The sequence below is a fragment of the Pollicipes pollicipes genome, unplaced genomic scaffold (genome assembly GCF_011947565.3).
Source record: "Pollicipes pollicipes isolate AB1234 unplaced genomic scaffold, Ppol_2.1 Scaffold_4295;HRSCAF=5057_pilon_pilon_pilon, whole genome shotgun sequence".
In the NCBI taxonomy this organism is placed as follows: domain Eukaryota; kingdom Metazoa; phylum Arthropoda; class Thecostraca; order Pollicipedomorpha; family Pollicipedidae; genus Pollicipes; species Pollicipes pollicipes.
In genome coordinates, this window is record NW_023596461.1 from 1,890,217 (window position 1) to 1,910,405 (window position 20,189).

At 59.6% G+C, this 20,189-nt stretch overlaps 1 protein-coding gene across 1 annotated transcript; it reads right to left on the bottom strand.

Annotated features, from left to right (window-relative positions):
• Nucleotides 1-494: 494 nt before the first annotated feature.
• LOC119096518 (histone-lysine N-methyltransferase SETD2) lies at nt 495-11,050 on the bottom strand. The gene is made up of 15 exons (XM_037219426.1): nt 10,464-11,050; nt 9,370-9,530; nt 8,681-8,840; nt 8,064-8,234; nt 7,297-7,388; nt 6,741-6,972; nt 6,458-6,486; nt 5,021-5,129; nt 4,149-4,337; nt 3,717-3,828; nt 2,669-2,825; nt 1,656-1,901; nt 1,367-1,433; nt 819-866; nt 495-569 (listed from the first exon to the last, which is right to left on the bottom strand). The coding sequence occupies exons 1-15, from the start codon at nt 11,016-11,018 to the stop codon at nt 495-497; spliced, it is 2,403 nt and encodes an 800-aa protein (XP_037075321.1). The 5' UTR covers nt 11,019-11,050.
• Between the last annotated feature and the right edge of the window lie 9,139 nt (nt 11,051-20,189).

Sequence of the window (20,189 nt, forward strand, 5' to 3'; positions counted from 1 at the left end):
GCGGCAGCGGGATGTCCGACACGGGCTCGGCCAGCGCCGTCAGCGGCGCCGGCGCCGGCGCGTCGCCCACGAACCTGCCGGCCAGGGCGCGGCCGTCAGCGGTGCGCAGACGCCGTCGCGCGCGCAACGCCGTCGGGGACCTGCTGCAGCGCACGGCGGTTATCCGCCACGCCGCAGTCATTGCCACCTCGCTGGCATTGACGTGTCTCCAGGTTCGTTGCGGCTTTCAGGCTCTGGTGTCAGCGCGCTAAGGAGTGTGTTCGCGAGATACTTTGGAACTCTGGCATCGGAAAAGAATCCAGTGCGTTGGCTCCACTGACACTAGCCACCCCTGCCTGATCTGCTGGAAGTCATCACCTAAACAGTAGGCGATGACTCCCGTTTGTGCAGTAACATTTCAGACAATGACGGACCACGGACCGCACCAACTGGGGCAGCTCCTGCACAACACAAACCGGCCTCCATCCGTCACCCAGTGCCGCCGAGACCACTGGTTAAGCCTCGGCGAGGACCCACCTGCCGGACACCTGAGCGCGCAGCAGGTCCATGATGCCCATGCTCGGCAGCCGCTCGGCGAGCGAGGGCCGCGGCGGCGACGTCGGCTCGCCGGTCGACCTCCGCCTCTGGGCGGCGCTGAGACGCGGCGGCGGCGGTGGCGGCTCGGGCGGCGCGGCGCCGCTGGACGACGGCGGCCGGCCGCAGCTGACCGGCGCCGGTGGCGAGCGGCCGGCCGACGGGCGCGGCTGAGGCGGCGCCGGCGCCGGCGCCGGCGGCGTCGTCGCCGCCGCCGCCGCCGCCGTCGGCCGCTGCTGCGCCACCTTCTCCAGGTACTGCTGCGCCTGCAGCAGGTCCACGGCCGCCATGCTCTGCCGACAGCGGCCCCACCACGCAAGGTCAGCGTCGCGCGGCTCTGATTCAGGGGCAGCGAGCCAGCATTGGGGAGACACGACCCTCACAGACGCCTCGGCCGGAGGCACCGAGGTCAATCAAACAACCGAGACAAACGACAACACCGCGACTGGCGCATGTCGGCTACGGCTGCGGCACATATCACCCAGGTACATTCACGGAGGGAACCAGACACACACACGCTTCAGCTGTGGCGGGCACTGATAACGCGCAACGCATTCAACTCCAGACATTGCCACGCACCAGGTCCGTTTTGACCAAGCCTGTCGCTATGCTGACAGCGCTGACAGCCAGCCAGTGCGCCATGCACGCTGACCAAGCACAGCCAGTGCTGACCTGACCCAGTCCCAATCAGGTCAGGTTAGGTTAGGTCACGTCAGGTCAGACTGACCTGACAGACGGCCAGGTGGTGCGGCAGGGCGGCCATGAGCGCGGGGTCGGCGCCGGCCGCCGCCACCAGCGGCACGGCCGGATCGCCGGGCGTGTACGGCTGCCACGCGCCGGCGCTCGGCTCCCAGTAGTACCTGACGATGCGGCGGTCCCGTCAGGAGACCGATCAGCCGTCGAGGCGGCGTTCGACCCGCGAGACAATAGCCCGGCGGGCGGTCGAAGCCGCGCCGACACGTAACGTCATCACTACAGAGCAGCGCGGCTCCCTAGCCGTCCGTGCGCTAGCATCGTGCGTGTGTTCAGCCAGACGCGGCTTGGGTGCTTCCCTCGCTCGCGCCCGCGGCCGGCCCACTCACTGAAAGCTAGCGTCGAAGATGGGCGTGAGGTACGGGTCGAGGCCGAGCAGGGCGCAGCGCTCCTCGTGGCCGCTCCACAGCTCCTGCTGCTGCTCCTGCTGGCGGCGCTGGTCGTCCGCCGGCTCATCCGGCTCGGTCGGCGGCTCGTCCGCCTGCGCCAGCCGCTCGCGCTGTCGCCGTGCCTCTTCCTCCTCCCGCTGCACCTCCAGCGTGAAGAGCTTGCGTCGCTCTTGGGTGGTGAGGCCACTGGCGGAAGGGCGGACAGCGGAGGCAGGTTAGTTCACAGAGCAATACGGACACCACGTGCTGAGATCCTCCAGGGTCATCATGTGCGGCCAGCTCGGGCTACATCACCACAAAGCCTCCACGGTAGACACAGCGACTTACTGCGGCGGGAATGTCGGTACCGGTGACGACTGATGGGTACAGAGCGCATCCCCAACACGTAGGGGACGGCGGGACGCAGAGGCGCATCAGCGGCGGCGCCCCGGGTGGTGGGTGCAAAGGGGAACCACCGACGAAACAGAAGCGTGAGGATAGCGAAGGCACGCGTCACCGCACCTGAACGGGTAACGATTGTAACCACACTTCGAACAACAAGTGCAGTGTCACCTTTTGAGCGAAACATCGTGCTGGTGTCAGACTCCGAGCGGCTTTAAGGTACACTTTTGAGTAGCATTCACCAGCAACTGAGAAGTCGATGCTTATGACCACCGCACCAAGGATGGAGTCCTGAACTACCGCCGGCGGCAAACATGGAGCGGCAGCACCAGCAGTCAGCATCAACCAACACGCACACATTGGGGAAAGGGATAAGAGGGCAGAGGGGGATGGGAGTGGGCAGAGGGGGGATGGGAGCGGGCGGAGGGGCACTGCTCGTCCAGGCCAAGCGGAGGAGAGATGGGAGCGGGCGGAGAGGGATGGGAGGGGGGGGGGGGGGCGGAGGGGTACCGCTCGTCCAGGCCGAACGGATGGGTACCGCTCGTTCAGGCCGGATGTCGCGACACACCCACCTGTCGCTGAAGGCGCGGTACTTGCTGGCGCGCCGCTCGGCCGGCTCGGGCGACTCCCTGCCGCGCTTGTGCCGCTCCGGCGAGCAGCCGTAGCCGCGCTTCGCGTGCAGCGAGCTGGCGCGCGTCTGCTGCTCCAGGTACGTCTGGTAGCCGCGGTCTGCGGCACACGCGCCGGCGGGACAGTCATCACACCGCCCGGCGAGCCGCGGCCGCCTCATCACGCACGAGTTTCGGTGGGCCAACGCTCGGCGACTGTTCCGCGCGGCGGCGTCTCCCAGGGGGCCGAGGAACAGACGCAGACGGAAGGCGTCACTGCAATGGCGGTGTACACAGTGTACACGCGGTGATGGTGGTGAGGAAGAGTTACGTCGCACTGTGCCCTCCATCGGAGTGAACACGAAGTGGACGAGGCGCATCGATGTCAGACGCCTATGCCGGCGACGGTTACTCGGCCACGGCGATAGAACGGGCAACAGTGGCCGCACAGTGCCCTCACCACCGCTGCCCGGCGGCGGCGACAGACACGGGCAGCGGAGACAGGCAAGAACAGCGGAGAGACAGACACGGACGGCGGAGAGACAGGCACGGGCAGGGGAGAAACAGACACGGACAGCGGAGAAACAGGCACGGGCAGCGGAGAGACAGACAAGGGCAGCGGAGAGACGGACACGGGCAGGGGAGAGACGGACGCGGACAGCGGAGAGACAGGCACGGACAGCGGAGAGACAGGCACGGGCAGCGGAGAGACATGCACGGGCAGCGGAGAGACAGGCACGGGCAGCGGAGAGACGGACACGGACGGCGGAGAGACGGGCAAGAACAGCGGAGAAACAGACACGGACAGCGGAGAGACAGGCACGGGCAGCGGAGAGACAGGCACGGGCAGCGGAGAGACGGACACGGACGGCGGAGAGACGGACACGGACGGCGGAGAGACAAGCGCGGACAGCAGAGACAGGCATGGACAGCGGGGAGACAGGCACAGACAACGGAGGCACAACCGGAAACGGCGGAGAGGGCAACAGAAGCGGCGGCGGGGGCGGCTTACCGGCCTCCTTCTCGTGCTCGCGCATCCGCTGCAGTCGCTCCTTCTTGGGAATACGGAACACGTCCTGCAGCATCGACCAGGCGCCCAGCAACTGGGAGGCCAGCTCCGCGATCTGCCAAATGGCGGGCAACAGCGCCGCGCTCAGTACCTACACTGCGACGACGCCGGCTTGTGTGTAAACCGTCGTTCATCTCGCCGCACACAGCTGATGTCAGGTTTCACTCGTTTTGCGCGTCAGTAGGGCGCAGTCTACGCTAAGCTGCTTTCGCTCGTGACGTGGGTGGGGGAGGAAATTCAAGTTTTATTGCGCGTCAACTTGCATACACAACACACCGCACCCTTTTCCCTATAAAATGACTACTGGAGCCGACTCAAACCACCTGGGCCCCGACGCCCGCCCGGCTGATCCCTGACCCCAGGCCGGCCGCTGACCTCAGCCGCGTCGCGGTCGGGCGGGCCGGCCGTCTCCGGCGGTGTGTTGTCGCTGGGCGTGTCGGTGTCGGGCGTGGGCGGCGTGCTGGGCCGGCTGGCCAGCGCCCAGCGCTCGACGGCGCCCAGCACGCGGCTCTCGCGCAGCGCCGTCCGGTCCGGGATCGGCAGCACGGCCAGCGTCAGCAGCACCTGACACGCACACAGACGTACGTACAGACATGGGCAGGGGCCGGTCACCACCAGGCCAGCGTCAGCAGTACCTGACACGCACACAGACGTACGTACAGACACGGGCAGGGGCCGGTCAGGGGCCGGTCAGCACCCGGCCAGCGTCAGCAGCACCTGACACGCACACAGACGTACGTACAGACACGGGCAGGGGCCGGTCAGGGGCCGGTCAGCACCCGGCCAGCGTCAGCAGCACCTGACACGCACACAGACGTACGTACAGACATGAGCGAGGGCCGGTCAGCGCCCGGCATACAGACAGCGTGAACGCAGCCAGAACGGAGCCCCGTGTAATTGACTGAGGGAAGTCCACGAGTACGAAAACCGCGTGTTTCTTTGCTTTGGTGGTGTCGGTGGATCTTGAGTGGGTTGGGTCTCACACGAGGAGAGACGGGGTACAGCGCTACACCAAGACACGCGACAGCACACGACGGCATTGGGGTCGTCAGACATGCCCTCCACACACACACGTCAGGAGGGACTTTAAATGTAAGACACCATCCTGCACGGCGCAAAACGTCGCAAGAACACGATGGCTGTGGTTCAGACCTCACTAGGACCCGCCATTGTTCGGGCTACGCCAATGTCAGCAGTGTCAGCGTGTATGTGTGTGAGTTTCGGATGGGAAAAGAGGGTTGACGAACCTCGCGCCGGAGGCTGAGCGCCTCGGCGTCGGGCGGCTCGACCGCGGACGGGCCGCTCGCCATCCACGTCCAGATGAGCCGCAGGCCGTGGTAGTCGAGGAACAGCCGCCTGACGCGCAGCGGAGCCCGGTGTCAGGCCACGGCCAGGGTCAGGGACAGGGGCAGGACGGCGGCGCGCCACCGAGCCAGACTACGGGGACCACGCTCACACGACTACGGGGACCGCTCGACGATCGGAGAAGATGTCACACCCCTGAGACGGGCGGCGCCGCTGGCAAAGCCGACACCCACACAGTTATAACACACGGCGACAAACTGACTCCGAGTACGCAATCGTCCAACCCGAATTGACAGCCTCAGCATTAACGCAGCGCACGGAGACTGGGGTGAACAAGGGCATGGCCCCGTGACTGAGGCGGTACACGCCGGGTGACAGCGCTGGCCGGTACGCACTGACGCCACCAGCCGGGAGATCTCCACCGCCAGCTGACGACAGGTGGGGGCACACTGCGTCACACAACACTGACGCCACCAGCCGGGAGATCTCCACTGCCAGCTGACGACAGGTGGGGGTACACTACGTCACACGACACTGACGCCACCAGCAGGGAGATCTCCACCGCCAGCTGACGACAGGTGGGGGCACACTACGTCACACAACACTGACGCCACCAGCCGGGAGATCTCCACCGCCAGCTGACGACAGGTGGGGGCACACTGCGTCACACGACACTGATGCCACCAGCCGGGAGATCTCCACTGCCAGCTGATGACAGGTGGGGGCACACTACGTCACACAACACTGACGCCACCAGCCGGGAGATCTCCACCGCCAGCTGACGACAGGTGGGGGCACACTGCGTCACACGACACTGACGCCACCAGCCGGGAGATCTCCACCGCCAGCTGACGACAGGTGGGGGCACACTGCGTCACACGACACTGACGCCACCAGCCGGGAGATCTCCACCGCCAGCTGACGACAGGTGGGGGTACACTACGTCACACAACACTGACACCACCAGCCGGGAGATCTCCACCGCCAGCTGACGACAGGTGGGGGCACACTGCGTCACACGACACTGACGCCACCAGCCGGGAGATCTCCACCGCCAGCTGACGACAGGTGGGGGCACACTGCGTCACACGACACTGACGCCACCAGCCGGGAGATCTCCACCGCCAGCTGACGACAGGTGGGGGCACACTGCGTCACACAACACTGACGCCACCAGCCGGGAGATCTCCACTGCCAGCTGACGACAGGTGGGGGTACACTACGTCACACGACACTGACGCCACCAGCAGGGAGATCTCCACCGCCAGCTGACGACAGGTGGGGGTACACTACGTCACACAACACTGACGCCACCAGCCGGGAGATCTCCACCGCCAGCTGACGACAGGTGGGGGTACACTGCGTCACACGACACTGACGCCACCAGCCGGGAGATCTCCACCGCCAGCTGACGACAGGTGGGGGCACACTGCGTCACACGACACTGACGCCACCAGCCGGGGGGTTTCCACCGCCAGCTGACGACAGGTGGGGGGCACACTGCGTCACACAACACCGACGCCACCGGCCGGAAGGTCTCCAACGCTAGCTCGGAACAGGGACCCGACGTTCACACCCAGCAGAGGGAAAGCACACAGACCGCCGTTCCCTTCCATCTGCTGCTGGCCCTCTCAGTGCCGTGACCAGCGGCCGTCGGCTCACCTCTCTCTGAGCAGCGTCGCGGCGCTGCTTGGCCCGCTCGCTGCGCCGCTGCAGGCCGGCGTCGCGCGGACAGTACTCATTCCCTTCCTCCGCCTCTGGCTCGTTCTCCTCGTCGTCCTCCTCTTCCTCCTCCTCCTCCTCCTCCTCGGTGGTCTGCTCGTCCGGCTTGCGGCCGATCCAGCCGCGGCACTGGGCGGAGCCGCAGAAGCAGCGCTGTGCGCGTCGACCGTACCTGGGCGCCGAGGGACGAGGTTAGCAGCCGACCTGTGACTGGAGCGTGCGATTGTCCCATGCCAAGCGTCCTTGAGGGGCGGCGGCATTTCTGCTGCATGATTTGACCGACGCAAACTGCGTTCGGACGGGAGGAGAGGGCGTCACGTAACTGGTGCCAAATAACAGAGCCCGGAGGAACTCGCTGCATGGCGGACTGGCAAAAAGAACGGCCTTGGGTAACAGGCTCAAACAAGCTCACAAATAGGTCGAACATGTCATTCAGAACTCTAAATTGTATTGCCTTCCAATGCACGAATGCAGACCACTCCCGCGCCGGCGGTACCTGCGCAGCTGGTAGTCGAATGTGATCTCCTCGCCAGCGGCGACGGGCCGCTGCGTGAAGAAGCCGATCCGCAGCTCCCCGTTCACCGTCCACTGGCGGCGGAGACGGCGGCGGCGGTCACGGCCCGCACGGGCGGAGACGCGGACACTCGCCGGCCGACACCCGACACCAGCAATGACAGCCGATGAGTGCGTGCAACGTCACGGCTCATATGGCTGGCTTACATTTCAAAGGGAGTGTTCCACATTTATATGGGGTTTTGAACTGAAATCCTCTCGAAGATCATTCGGCGGAATTCACAGCTGTCCTTTTTACACATAGACCGCTCTAGTTTCTGGCCACACACCCGCGAAGTTGGCCAGACTATTTTGGTAGACTATTTCAGTTGTGCAGACTATTTCAGTTCTAACCATCGCCGTGTCTACCCTTCCAATCTCTCAGTGACTGGGGCGACAAGCCCAGCAAAGCCCCCAAATCGTCCACCCCGCGAATTAAAACACGGGCCTCTGAACATCCAGCTCCACACGCTAACAAGCACATCACTCACACCTATCTGTGTGAGCAAAATACACAATCCTGACATTCCAAATAACCGGCCCTGTCATCTAAAACACGTCGCTTTCCAGCGTCCCCACAACAACACCTCACCTCCCCCCCCCCCCCCCCGAGCCAAGCAGCCAGCGCGCCTCCGGCACACAGAGGAGCTCGGACGGCGCCCGTCGGTAGCTCGCGGGCGGAGCCGCGAGGCCGCTCTCTCGCTCGCCCACCTTCTGAGTCTCGGAGTTGGGGTCGCAGCTGTGGTTGATGAAGCGCGAGTCGTTGCCGCGCTCGGTGGCGTCGACAATCGTGTCGCCACGCAGGGCCATGAAGTACTGATGGTGGTACCGCAGGCGGCTGTACTCCTTGCGGCGACGCCTGAACTCGCGCAGGTCCAGCACCTGCCAAACAGCGTCACGTGGTTTGGCCCCGCCAGCCAGACACGGCGCCTGTGGTGAAACGCCCGGACGACCGTGAGCGCAGAACAGCAGCTCCACTGTGCCGTCTCCGAGGCCCGCCACGGTCGGACCTTACGGGAAACGTCGGCACGTGGTACAGAGGTTACACGCTGACAGGCGGGTGAGCCCAATGACGTATGAATACGCACACACACAAGCCGTGTGGTAGCATTAAACAAACCTAAAATAACTACCCGATTCATTCGCCGCACTCGACGGTGTTGTGAATCCCGCCACATCGCCCGCTCGCCGTTCCCACCACCACCGGGGCCTCCACCACGTCCCTGCACCACCTTTCCGCACATCACCACCACCCCTTCACGCGCCGAGCGTCGGGCAGTCGCCGCGCTCACCACCTCAGTCACCGCAGCCCGCCAGCGCCCACTCACCTCTCCGACGTACTCGTAGATGAAGGCACCGGCCGGCATGTCCTGCAGCGCGCGCAGGCCGTAGCCCTTCAGCTCGGTGCGGAACACCTCGGTCCGGCAATAGCGGCGCCGGCCGAACCGCTTGTTGGAGCAGCGCTCCCCCAGCGGACACCGCGAACCGCTGTGGCCGACGGCATGGCTCAGAACGGGGGCGCCGAGCGCGACCAGGCCGCGTCCGGAAGGGCAGGTCCACACGGAGGCCACAGCTGGGCCTGTCTCTAATGTCGTGACATGATACCCGAATAATATATCATATCATAGCAGGCGGGTGCGGCCTTTCTTAATGATGGCCTGACATCATCAGTATAAGTCAACCATGAACATCCGGTTGAGACATTGACATAACCATTTGATCATGAGCAGCCGGCCGGCTATCGTTATTACCATTCGATCATGAGCAACCGAACGGCTTTTGTTATTACCACTCGATCATGAACAACCGAACGGCTATTGTTATTACCATTCGATCATGAGCAACCGAACGGCTATTGTTATTACCATTCGATCATGAACAGCCGGCCGGCTAATGTCATTACCATTCGACCATGAGCAGCCGGCCGGGCATTGTCATTACCATTCGATCATGAGCAGCCGGCCGACTAATGTTATTGCCATTCGATCATGAGCAGCCGGCCGGGCATTGTCATTACCATTCGATCATGAGCAGCCGGTTGAGGCAGTCGGCGCCGCAGCCCTGCTCGCCGCGCTCCATCTCGTCCGCCGAGAGGCTACAGTCGCACACCATGCGCCGCGTCTCCTTCTGCTGCTTGGTGGCCTTCTGCTGCCGCAGCCAAATGTTGTCCGAGATCACCTGGCGGGCGGCCGGTCACGTCAGCGGACGGCGGACGGCGCGAGAGGCAACGCGGACTGAAGGGACTTCATGGGGGGGGGGGGGGGGGGGGTCGGATCACGTAACGCCGGCAGTGGGAACGAATATTCAGCAAAGACCAGGCCAACTGTAAAGCAGACGTCAAAGCGGAATGAGAAGAGGGCACACTGCATCAAGAGAAGGGAACAGTACAAAGTGACGATGGGTAGACCGCTGGTATGTTGATGTGTGGCTTAGGAGCTTGTTGCGTTTTTCATGCTTTTGGCCACACTGCCGGAACTACCGCGGAGGTGTAGTTTGGTGGTGGTGATGCTTTCATGGTGCTTTGCACACGATTGCAAGCACCATGGAAGACAATAAATCCAGTACACACAGTGAGCATGAGATGAGGAGCGTGAGAGATGTGCTTTAGAAGGGAAGTTAATAAAATATCTACAACAGCTATGCAAGGCAGGTGAGCAGTAGGTGATTTTTGCCCAGAGTGGGGGAGGGGGACTGTACATCAAAGTCGCATTTCTAAGGACAGATTGAGCTGGAGGGAACACGTAACACACGTTTACTAACCTCACTGAAAAATTCACATGCGCAGGTGAGTGGGCAACCAAGAGCGTATCATGGCAGATCGAATTAACATATCACAAAACTTTTGAACCATATGAGGCATACACGTACCATGATGCGCATGTATATACGCATGCATGCACCATATACATACAACACGTGAATGTTATCGCGCTATTCTCGTTTACGAAGCGAAATGACTTCGCCTGGTATCATGTGTTCTTTTCTCGACACAATAATCCGAACTGGAACAAGTTGGAAGCGCAGACCATTACCTTAGCGGGTAAGGAGACCTGTAGACATCATGGGTCAAACTCACTGTGAACGATCGCACAGAACACCGATTTCACTCACCCGATAGTTCCTGAGTTTCTCCTCTATCTTGACGGCGTTGGCCCGCGCTTCGGCGCCCTTCAGCCTCTGCGGTCTGGCCGGCGTCAGCGCCGCCGTCTTGCCACCGACCTTGCCCTGGTCTGGGCCGACTCCCGAGGAGCCTCCCACCTTGCCCTCGGCGTCCAGAGACCCGGCCGGCTGCGGCGGATCTTCGCCCTTGACGTCGGCGGCGCCGTCGCCGTTAACGGCCGGGTCCTTCCTCCCCGCATCCTCGGAGCGAGAGCTGGGGTCGGCCGCCGGTGTGTGGAGGGGCGGACTCTTGGACTCCTCAGTGTCCACGGGCACAGTGGTCTGCGAGCCCCGCAAACTTTTGGCGTCCGAGTCCACGCCCGCACTAGCCTGCGACATCAGGGGACTCATGGACTCGAGATTCAGCGGCGCCATGACCTGCGGCGTCAACGAATCCTTGGAATCGGAGTCCGCCGGAGCGCTGACCTGACGCATGAGCGGACTCTTGGAGTCGGAGTCCGCGGGCGCGCTGACCTCAGGCATGGGTGGACTCTTGGAGCCGGTCATCGTTCCGTCATCAGGCGGACTACCGAACTCCCCAGAATCCACGGGCACAGGTGACCTGCGGCCTCTGCGGACTCATGGAGCCGGTGAGCATGAGATCTTTGACCTGCATTCTTTGCAGACCTCTGGAATCGGAATCCAGGAACGCCTTGATGCGCTGCTTCAGCGGGCTCTTCGAGTCGGAGTCCGCGGGCACCTTGATCTGCATTTTAAGCGGACTCCTGTGGTCAGAGTCCGGGAGGGGCTTGAGCCGTGGGCTCGGTGGACTCCGGGATGCGGGACTCGGGCCCAAGGCGGTTGCATCCGGAAGCGGGACGCCAGAGACTGCTGCTGGTCGTGCTTCCGATGGACTCGCGGACCCAGCCATCGCCTCGCTTGTGACCTGCCCCGGCAGTGGGATAGCGGCCACAGACTCCCGCAGTGCCGGCTCATGCAGGCTTCTTTTGAAACCGGAGTCTAGGCCCACCTGCGCTTCTTCTCGAGGCAAGCTCTTGGAAGGCGAGTCCGCCTGGGCTGTTACCGTCTCCGCTCGTGAGACTGTCATAACAAAATCAGAACTGACAGTGACGTTTGCTTGCGGCGGACTCTTGGACCACGAGTCGTCATAGACATGTCCAAGTCCAGGAAGTGGGATCTTCGACACACCTGCTGTGTCCGCTGCATTTTCAGCTTGCATCGGACTCCTGGAAACTGGATTTGAAGCAGGCGTGACCTGTCCTTGCGGCGGACTGCTGAAGGTGGGCCCAGTGGCAGCCGGGGCGCGTTCTGGCAGGGGGATGCCGGAAATCGACCCCGCGTCTGCTCTCACCGACTCCAGCAGCGTTCTCACGGAGTCAGAGACCGTTTGACTGCCGTCTCGTTCTTGAACACAAGGAGTTGGGGTAGGAATTTGATCTGGCAAAGGAATGTCGCATAGAACAACGGTACCTGGCTGAATTTCTTGTTCGCGTCGGCTTTTTGGTGAGTAGGTATCAGCTATCTTTGAAGCAGGCAGTGGAATATCCGGCTGCTTTGTGGAAGAACACGAATCACCCATTTTTGGGGCATGCCGTGTTCCAAACCGCGTGTCCTTCACGCGTTCTTGGAAGGAACACACATCAGTGGTTTCGGGGGCTTGCAGCAGACTACTCGGCCGCTTTCTTGAGTATAAATCAGTCGCCTGAGAAATAGGCGGTGTGGCGTTCAACCGTTTTGAGGAGAATGGTAAATGGGTTGTCTTGGAAGTAAGCGGTGGACTGTTCGGCCGTTTCTGCATGGGACACGACTCGTGCGTCTTGGGGGCATGCGGCGGGCTTTTCGGCCGTTTTTGGGAAGACCACGAATCAACCTTGCTGTCAGCAGGCAGAAGATTCTTTCGTTTCTGTGAATAAGTCTGATCAGTTTTCTGGGGAGCAGGAAATGGACTCTTGGGTCGTTTCTGCGAGGAGCACGAGTTAGTTGTCTTGGGAACATGCACAGGGCTCTTCGGTCGTTTTTGTGAAGAGCTCGAGCTAGCTGTCCTTGGAGCATGCTGTGGGCTCCTCGGCCGCTTTTTGGAAGAGCCCGGATCAGTTGTCCTATTGGCAGCTAGCGGGCTCTTCGACCGCTTTTGGGAGGAATGCGGGTCACACGTCCAAGACGAACGCGGCGGGCTTTTCGACCGTTTTTCGGAAGACTGTAAGTAAGCTGCCCTGGAAGAAGGCGGCGGGCTCTTCGGCCGATTCTGTGGAGGACAAGCATCAGTTGCCTTGGGAGCATGCAATGGGCTTCTTGCCCGGTTTTTGGAAGAGGCAAAATCGGTTTTCCTGGGAATATGCAGAGGACTCTTCGGCCGCTTTTCGGAAGAGCCCGGATCAGTGGTCTTGGAAGTAGACAGTGGACTCTTCGACCGTTGTTGTGAAGAACTTCGATCCTTTTTCTCAGAGACAGGAAGTGGACTACTCAGACGTTTTTTAGACGAATGCGAATCAGATGTCTTAGAGGCGCGCAGTGGGCTCTTTGACCGTTTTCGTGAAGAGCTAGAGTCATTTGATTTGGGACCACGGATTGGGCTCTCCCGCCGTTTTTGAGAAGAGCCCACGTCGGTTTTCTTGAGACCTTGCGAAGTGCTTCTCGGCCGCTCTTTGGGAGTCGCCGAATGGATTGTCTTCGAAGCAGATAATGGGCTCTTTGGCCGCGTTTGCGAAGACGCCCAGTCCGTGATTCTCGGGAGCACGAAGTGGAATCTTCGCCCGTTTTTTGGACGAGCCCGAATCAGTTGTCTCGCAAACTACCGATGAGACCATTGCTACCGAGTCTATGGCTGGTGACGGACATCTCTCCAGCTGGCTTCCGGAATCACATTTCGAGTGCGTCGTAATCTCATCACATACATAACTTTTGAAAACTGTGACTGGGTCAGTCAAACCTTCCCCAGGTAATGGGATCTTGGACACCAAATACACTTCCTTCTTGACTAGTTCTTTCCGAGCATCATTAGAATCGGAGCCGGCCTTCACCCCTAGCGTGTTTCGGAGCTGAGTGCTTGGATACCGAGCTCGTGTCCGAATCCACCGGTTTCCTCCCCCGACCGCTGGGTATCCGCCCCGAGTCCAGCATGACTTGTTTCTCGAGCCGGTATGGAATCCCGGTCTGTCCCCACCTGTTCCAAAGCGTGATGACCAGCAGAGCTCGATTCCAAAAATGTATCATTCTCACGTCTGGGTCGGTTCCAGTCCCCGTCACCGTAGTCACGCCTCGAAGCCCGGCTCTTAGAGCTGGCATCGCCGTCCGGTGTCACCTGCTCGGGCAGCTTCTTCCCGACAGCTCCGACTCCGACAGCCACCTCGCCGCCGGACGAGCCGCGGTAGTCGCGCTCCTGACCGACCGAGGGACGCGTCACCGGCCTCCTCCGCGCCGAGCGGCTGCGGCGCCGTCGAGGCCGCGAACCCGCCGGTCGAGTCGAGCGCCTGGGCGGCGAGCCGGGCGGCCCGCTCGCGCGCGTCCAGGCCGAGACTCTCGGCCGTCCAGCCGGCGAACGGGCCGTCCTCGTCGTCGGACGGCGGCGCCTCCAGCGGCGTCTCCGGCGGCGCCGGACGGTGCGGCCCACGGCTCGCAGCGCGCCACGTCGGCGACGAGTCCGGAGACGACAGTGGCGGAGTCGGCGGCTGGTCGGCCACGTCGGGGCGAGGCGGCGGCGACGGCCGGTCGAGCCGGCGCAGCCACGTGCCGCGCTGGCCGCCCACGGGAGAAGACGACGGCGGCCCTGCGGCGTACACGAACGCCACCTGCTCTTGCTGCTCCGACTCTGTGGGCACCGTTCCCGCGCCCTCCAGCGCCTCTTCCATCCGCATGCCCACTCCTCCTCCCCTCGTACTCTGCCCGAGTCCAGCCTTCCTGCTAAAGAGGTCACCGGTTGACGCGTCGCCGCCTCCGATCAGCGAGGAAGTGGACCCGGGCCAGTCACCGCCGCCGCCGCCCGACTGCGAGGCGGCGGCGCGCTGACGGCGGGCGGTGTGCGTCGCCCTCGGCGGCTCACGGGTCGTTTCGTCGCCGCCTGAGTAGCCGTCGCTGCCGGGCGGTGACGCGCCGTCCGACGGGCCGGAGCCGGCCGCCGCCGAGCCGGCCGACGAGGCGCCGCTCTCGCCCGAGTCGGAGGCGCGCGACGGCAGCGACGGAAAGCTGCAGGCGTTGTCGTCGGCGTCGGCGGGCGGCGCGACCGCGTCGCGCGCCGGGCTGGCCGCCTCCGACGCCGTCGCGCTGGCCGAGTCGGCCGCGGACGGCGGCAGGCTGCGCGAGTCGGACGCCGCCGGCAGCGGGCTCGGCGAGCCGGCCGCCTCGACCCACGACTCGTCAGCGCACAGCGCGGCGCGGCGCGGCTCGCGCCGGGCCGGCGCCGGCGACTCGGAGGTCCCGGACGCCGTGTCAAACACATCCGCGGAGAGCCCGCTCTGGTCGGGCCATCGAGCGCCAGCCGGGGTCCGCGCGGTCTTCGCTCGCGAGGCGGTCGCCCGGGAAGAACCGCGCCTGCCTCTGGTGCTGTCCGCGCTGCGGGCGTCGGCCGCGTCTCTGACACCGTCGGGCGAGACTTTAAGCGATGCAGGGGAATACGACGAACACTGTCCCTCGTCGACACAACTGGCCGGTATGTCGAGCACGATTGGGCTCCATCCAGGGCTTTGTACAACGTCCTCCCTGCTACTTGGGCTATTCACAATCTTTTCCTGTTGGCGCCAAATTTCCTGCGCCTTTGTGCCACTTTCCCCACTCCTTAAACGCTCTTCACCGCGCTGGCTACGGTCGGAACTTCGACCTCCGTTCGAGCTGCTTTCCGCCAGCTGACCGTCCGCAGAGCACTGCGCCGCCACCGGACCAGCAGCAGCATCACCTCCGACCGCTCCCCGGCCGTCCACCGGCACCAGCGGCGACTGCGGATCCCCGCCGGCGGACCGCGCGCGGCGCCGGCGCCGGTACGGCGGCGTCCCCAGCCAGCCGCCGGTCAGCAGCTCCGTCTCCACTCGACGCATCAGGCGACGCAGCGCCGGCGGCGCGTCGGCACGCGCGCATGACGCGTCGAAGCCTACGAAAGGATCATCGGCGTCGCACGAGTCGCTCTCGGAGAGGCAGGGTCGGCGCGGGGAGGTCGTGGGTCCACGCCGGCCGGCACCGCGGTGACCGGGGCTAGCAGCGGAGGCGGCGGCCGCCGCTCGCCGGCTGCTCGCCCTGCGGGAGCCATTCGGTGGGGTCGTCGCCCCGTCAGGCCCGTCGCTGCCGCCCCGCCTCCGCGGTAGCGGCAGCGGCGGCGGCGGCAGCGGTGGGCTGGGCTCGGCAGCGGGAGTGTCAGCAGAGCTGCAAATGCTGTCGGCGGTCTCACCGACGCTGGCGGCCCCGGCGCCTGCCGCTGCCACCGGGGTGTCAGAGCCGGCGTCCGACGCGCCGGCTTCGTTCCCGAGTCGAACGTCGCGCGGGGCATCCCCGGAGTCGTGGCCTTCAGCTGCCTCACTCCGCCGCCGGCTGCGTCGAAGCCTGACACCGGGCGCGTCCACCGCGTCTGTCGACGGGGAGGACGCTGGCCACTGCCCCGAGCCGGAGGCCGACGTGGCCCGACGGTCAGGCGGAATCCACCGCGCCGGTCGGCGGGGAGGACACGGGCGGAGGCGAGCCGGCGGTTGGCGGGGCCCCGGCCTCGGAGGAATCCGCCAAAGTGGGCCGGCCGTCAGAGGTCGCGCCCGGCGGGCTCGTGGCCGTGTCCGAGGCAGAACGCCGGCTGCTCTGCGTCAGCCGCTCGTCGGCCAGCTCCGGCGGCACCGCGCTCGGCTGGCCGTCCAGCGACGCCTGGCTGCGCCTCTTCACCATCGCGCTCAGCACCTGGAATCGGACGGAGTCGGGGACGTTGTCAGGCGAGGGATAGACAACAGGTGGCACGACGATCGATGGAGTGATGGGCCCCATTTCTCTACCGGTCCACCACTGGATCGGACACCGCTCCTCTGTCGAGCTTGGCTTCAACGGCGTGAACGGCGTCGGCTGCGGAAAGGAAACTTTTGATCCGTACCTACGCGGGGCCGAACCAAGCCGTCTAGTGAGGAGTGTACAACACATGTCGCACGGATACGTTTCACGATCGATTCGCGTATCTCTGCGATAAACCAGTGTACTCTCCCGATGCGATCGATGGAATCAATAACTGGATTAATTGTAATTTAATTGGTATGCGGCTCTTCAAAAAAAAGCTGAGAGAGCAATGCGGAGGGTGGAGCAACAATACATTGAACTGCGTCTTCACTTTGTAAACCTAGAATGTACTTACTTCTCACTTCCTCCCAACATGGCCAAAAGGTAATATTTTATGACAAATCAATCAATACAGCAGTGCCCCTGGACAATCCAAAATTATTTTACCAAAAATGCTACTGACACAAAGCAAAACATCAGGGCACTTAACAATGTTTTGAAATATGTATCTCTCCTCTGATAGGCTTTCAGCACATCATGCATAACATGGTTAGCTTCTCCCAAAGATAAATGATATCTGCGCAAATGATCTAAGCAGTTCATAAATGTCATTGATCCTAGTTCGTTGAAACAATGCCAATGGTCTAAACCTTCCACTCAGCTACCAACTGGAACCACATGGTGATGATGAGACCAACACAAGTTGCGGGTTTGTTTACAATGGAATTTTTGGGTTCCATCAGTGGGCAGTTCTGGCAGTGATGTATGGGCAAGGCAAAACAAAAGTAATCTGGTGTTCAACATATATGGAAAACATTGCCTCATTTTGTGTGAAAGGTTTCTTGTGGTTTGCAGACCACAAAATAGGTACATTTATAACTGTGCAACCAGTTAAGCATGGTGGGTGTAGCTCAATTCTAATAGCATGTACTGTAGTAGTTGCCAGACAAAGCAATGCCTCATTTTCATTGCAAAGTTTCAAATGAGCATCCTATAGCTTCAAATGGCCAAGAAGGTTGAGTGTTTTTCCCACCATAAGGTTGGATTTGTACAACTGTTTACCCAAACTGCACAGTCAGAGATAATACAAGGAAATTCAGGTGCTGGGGCAAGAAATAACATGCAAGCTGGAAGCTTTGGGCTCACACATGTTTGGGCTACTCATATTCAGCAGGGAAACTGGGCCCCAATCAACTGCATGATAGACTGGCCTGTCAGGTTCACAACATTTAGTTTTTGTCCTTTGAATTTATCAGACATTTAATGCAAATTAAAACACTGATCTTCACAAGATTAATCTTTTGGATTGTAAAATATCGATGTTTTGTAAAAGGTGGTATCATAAACTCAGTGTACTTTGGCCTCCTCCCAAAACATATTAGCAGCAGCAATAAGTAGTATGCAGATGAAAACTGGATTGTCCAAATGATCTTAGAAACAACTCCTCCTCAGTCATCATTAGGGACACAGCAGGCCAAACTTCCCTCAGGGAGAAATGTCAAGCATCTTGAAAATCATGTGAATTTGTACAAAGTTCCAGCTATATTGCCCAACATTTAATGTAAGCCTCTTAAGACATGGTAGGGGGAGGGGGAGGGGGGGGGGGGCGGTTGGGAGCCACAACCCTTTTGACACTTTGCTCAGCTGTACCTGCTCAGACTAGCCAATGTCACAAGCAGAAAACTGGCTGCTTAAACTGAGGCAGGATGGCGCCCACCCCAAGCATTTCACTGACCTGACACTGATAATTTCACTGACCAATGTTACACCTTTTGCAGACTGACCAATATGTGATGGTTATAACAGGATTGAAGTCCAGAAAAGTTGCATAACATCACAACATTTTTGAATGCATAGATCTCAACAAGATCCCATTGGCACCATAACTGCACCATAGCAAGTCACAAACATACAAATAGTAATGCACAGTGGCAAAGGTAGCTTGCCAACAAAACATGCCACACTAGTAAATGTATCACATCACACACCACATTCTACCACATTATGAAGGCATAGTAGCATCAGAATTTCACAGCAACATCATAACTTATTGGAACAATGGCTTTAAATGCACAGAAATTGGTTTTGAATGTGCATCCGGCTCAAAGATTTCAGATTTACATCATGCGTGAGAAAATATAGCTGGAGGTGTTGATGTTACAACAGACATGGCATGCATCTTTTTGTGGTCTGGTCCAGCCCAAAGTAGAGCTGGATGTCTAGCTGTCTCACCAAAGGCACATTAAATCTGCCCAAAGTATCTTGTAAACCAGAATGCCATCTTTTGCAGGCTGGAGAATGGTTCGGCATAAAACTCGGGCACTCAGATCAGCAACATGCATGTGCTGAAATGTGTCCCTGTGATAATGTGATAATGTGATACCACTGCCACTCCACACATGTCCAGCAAAATATAATTGTTTTGCAGCCTGGATGTAGGATAAGCATACCTAGTTACCTTTTCAAGACCTTTGGCATGGTTAGCCAGTCTGCAATGCACTGAGCCTTGTACTTGCAGACACAAAACTTATGCCTGGTCTAATCACGCCATGTTTTCACCCCCTTTCAAGGTGAAAGTGTGTTCAACATCTTTTTATCTGAACTCTCCTTTAAAACATCATTCCTTAAAATATTTTTCTTAAAATCATCATCATTTATCATCATAAAATCATCATTCCTTAAAATATTACTTCACGATATGCCAAAATTGATGCACACCATGTGCTACACCCTGGGCACGCAGGGTTAACAAGGCAGGTGTGTTGAAATCATTGCCACCATTTTGCTGCAGTGCCGCACATCTGGTGGAACGTGCATATCAGACTCAGGGTGCTCCAATTGACATTTCTTCCTGGTGACCTAAATGACCAAAATGACATAGTTTGACAAAATGAGTTCATGGAAGGGGAAGGGCAAGAAAGTGGAAAATGATAACATATAAAAGTATCTCCCAAAAACCTACAATAATTACCAAGCTTCTCATCAAATCACATCCACTTTACGCACAAAGTTGGAAGGGCCCAAATGTGGAAGGTGGGGGAAGAGGCTCTCCCTGTGGGTAGAGATAACTATACCCTGTGCTTGAACCCAATGACCTATATTTCTGGCACACATAAAATTGACTTTGGGTAGGTGAAGACAAATTTGTGACTATCTTACAAACATAGCCAAGAAGTGCCATATTTTTTGGCAATCATAGTTCAGGCAATTTATCATTACATTAAGTAAAATGTCTACTCCAAATTTTTTAGATGATGTTTAGTTGCCATCCATGGTAAACCATACATTTTGGAGAGTGCATATGCCTGGAACACAGCCACCCTATGTTTTGGATTGTGTATATGCCCAGTGTGTAACCACACTCCAATTTGTATACCATGATCATGAGCACTATACCTGGCTGGGGAATACCCAAAATGCAACCAGCATTGTCACACACACACACACACAACACACACACACACACACACATATATATATATATATTTGTATATATATATATATTATATTATATATATATATATACATATCTGAACACAAATATTTCCTCTCAGAAGTAAATGAAAATACCATTTTTAGTGCGGTCATACATGATCACACATGATCACACATTTTAATGCAGTAACTTTTGGCCTCCGCTGAAAAACGATATCACGCGCCACTCTTTGCAACCTACTTTTCAACGCTTGTGATGTCTGACCCCAGCCTCTCTCATAAAACTCAAGCCAAAAATCCTACTTGCAAAGAAACATAGTCTTTAAT

Bases quoted from the DNA above. Each gene is read 5' to 3' on its own strand.
- LOC119096518 (XM_037219426.1), bottom strand. From the start codon at position 11,018: ATGACCGGCTCCAAGAGTCCACCCATGCCTGAGGTCAGCGCGCCCGCG. The intron at 8,841-9,369 runs GTAATGACAATG...CGTCGGCCACAG, and splicing joins CGGCTGCTCATGATCGAATG to CGGTTCGCGGTGTCCGCTGG. The intron at 1,434-1,655 runs GTGAGTGGGCCG...CCGCATCGTCAG, and splicing joins ATCTTCGACGCTAGCTTTCA to GTACTACTGGGAGCCGAGCG.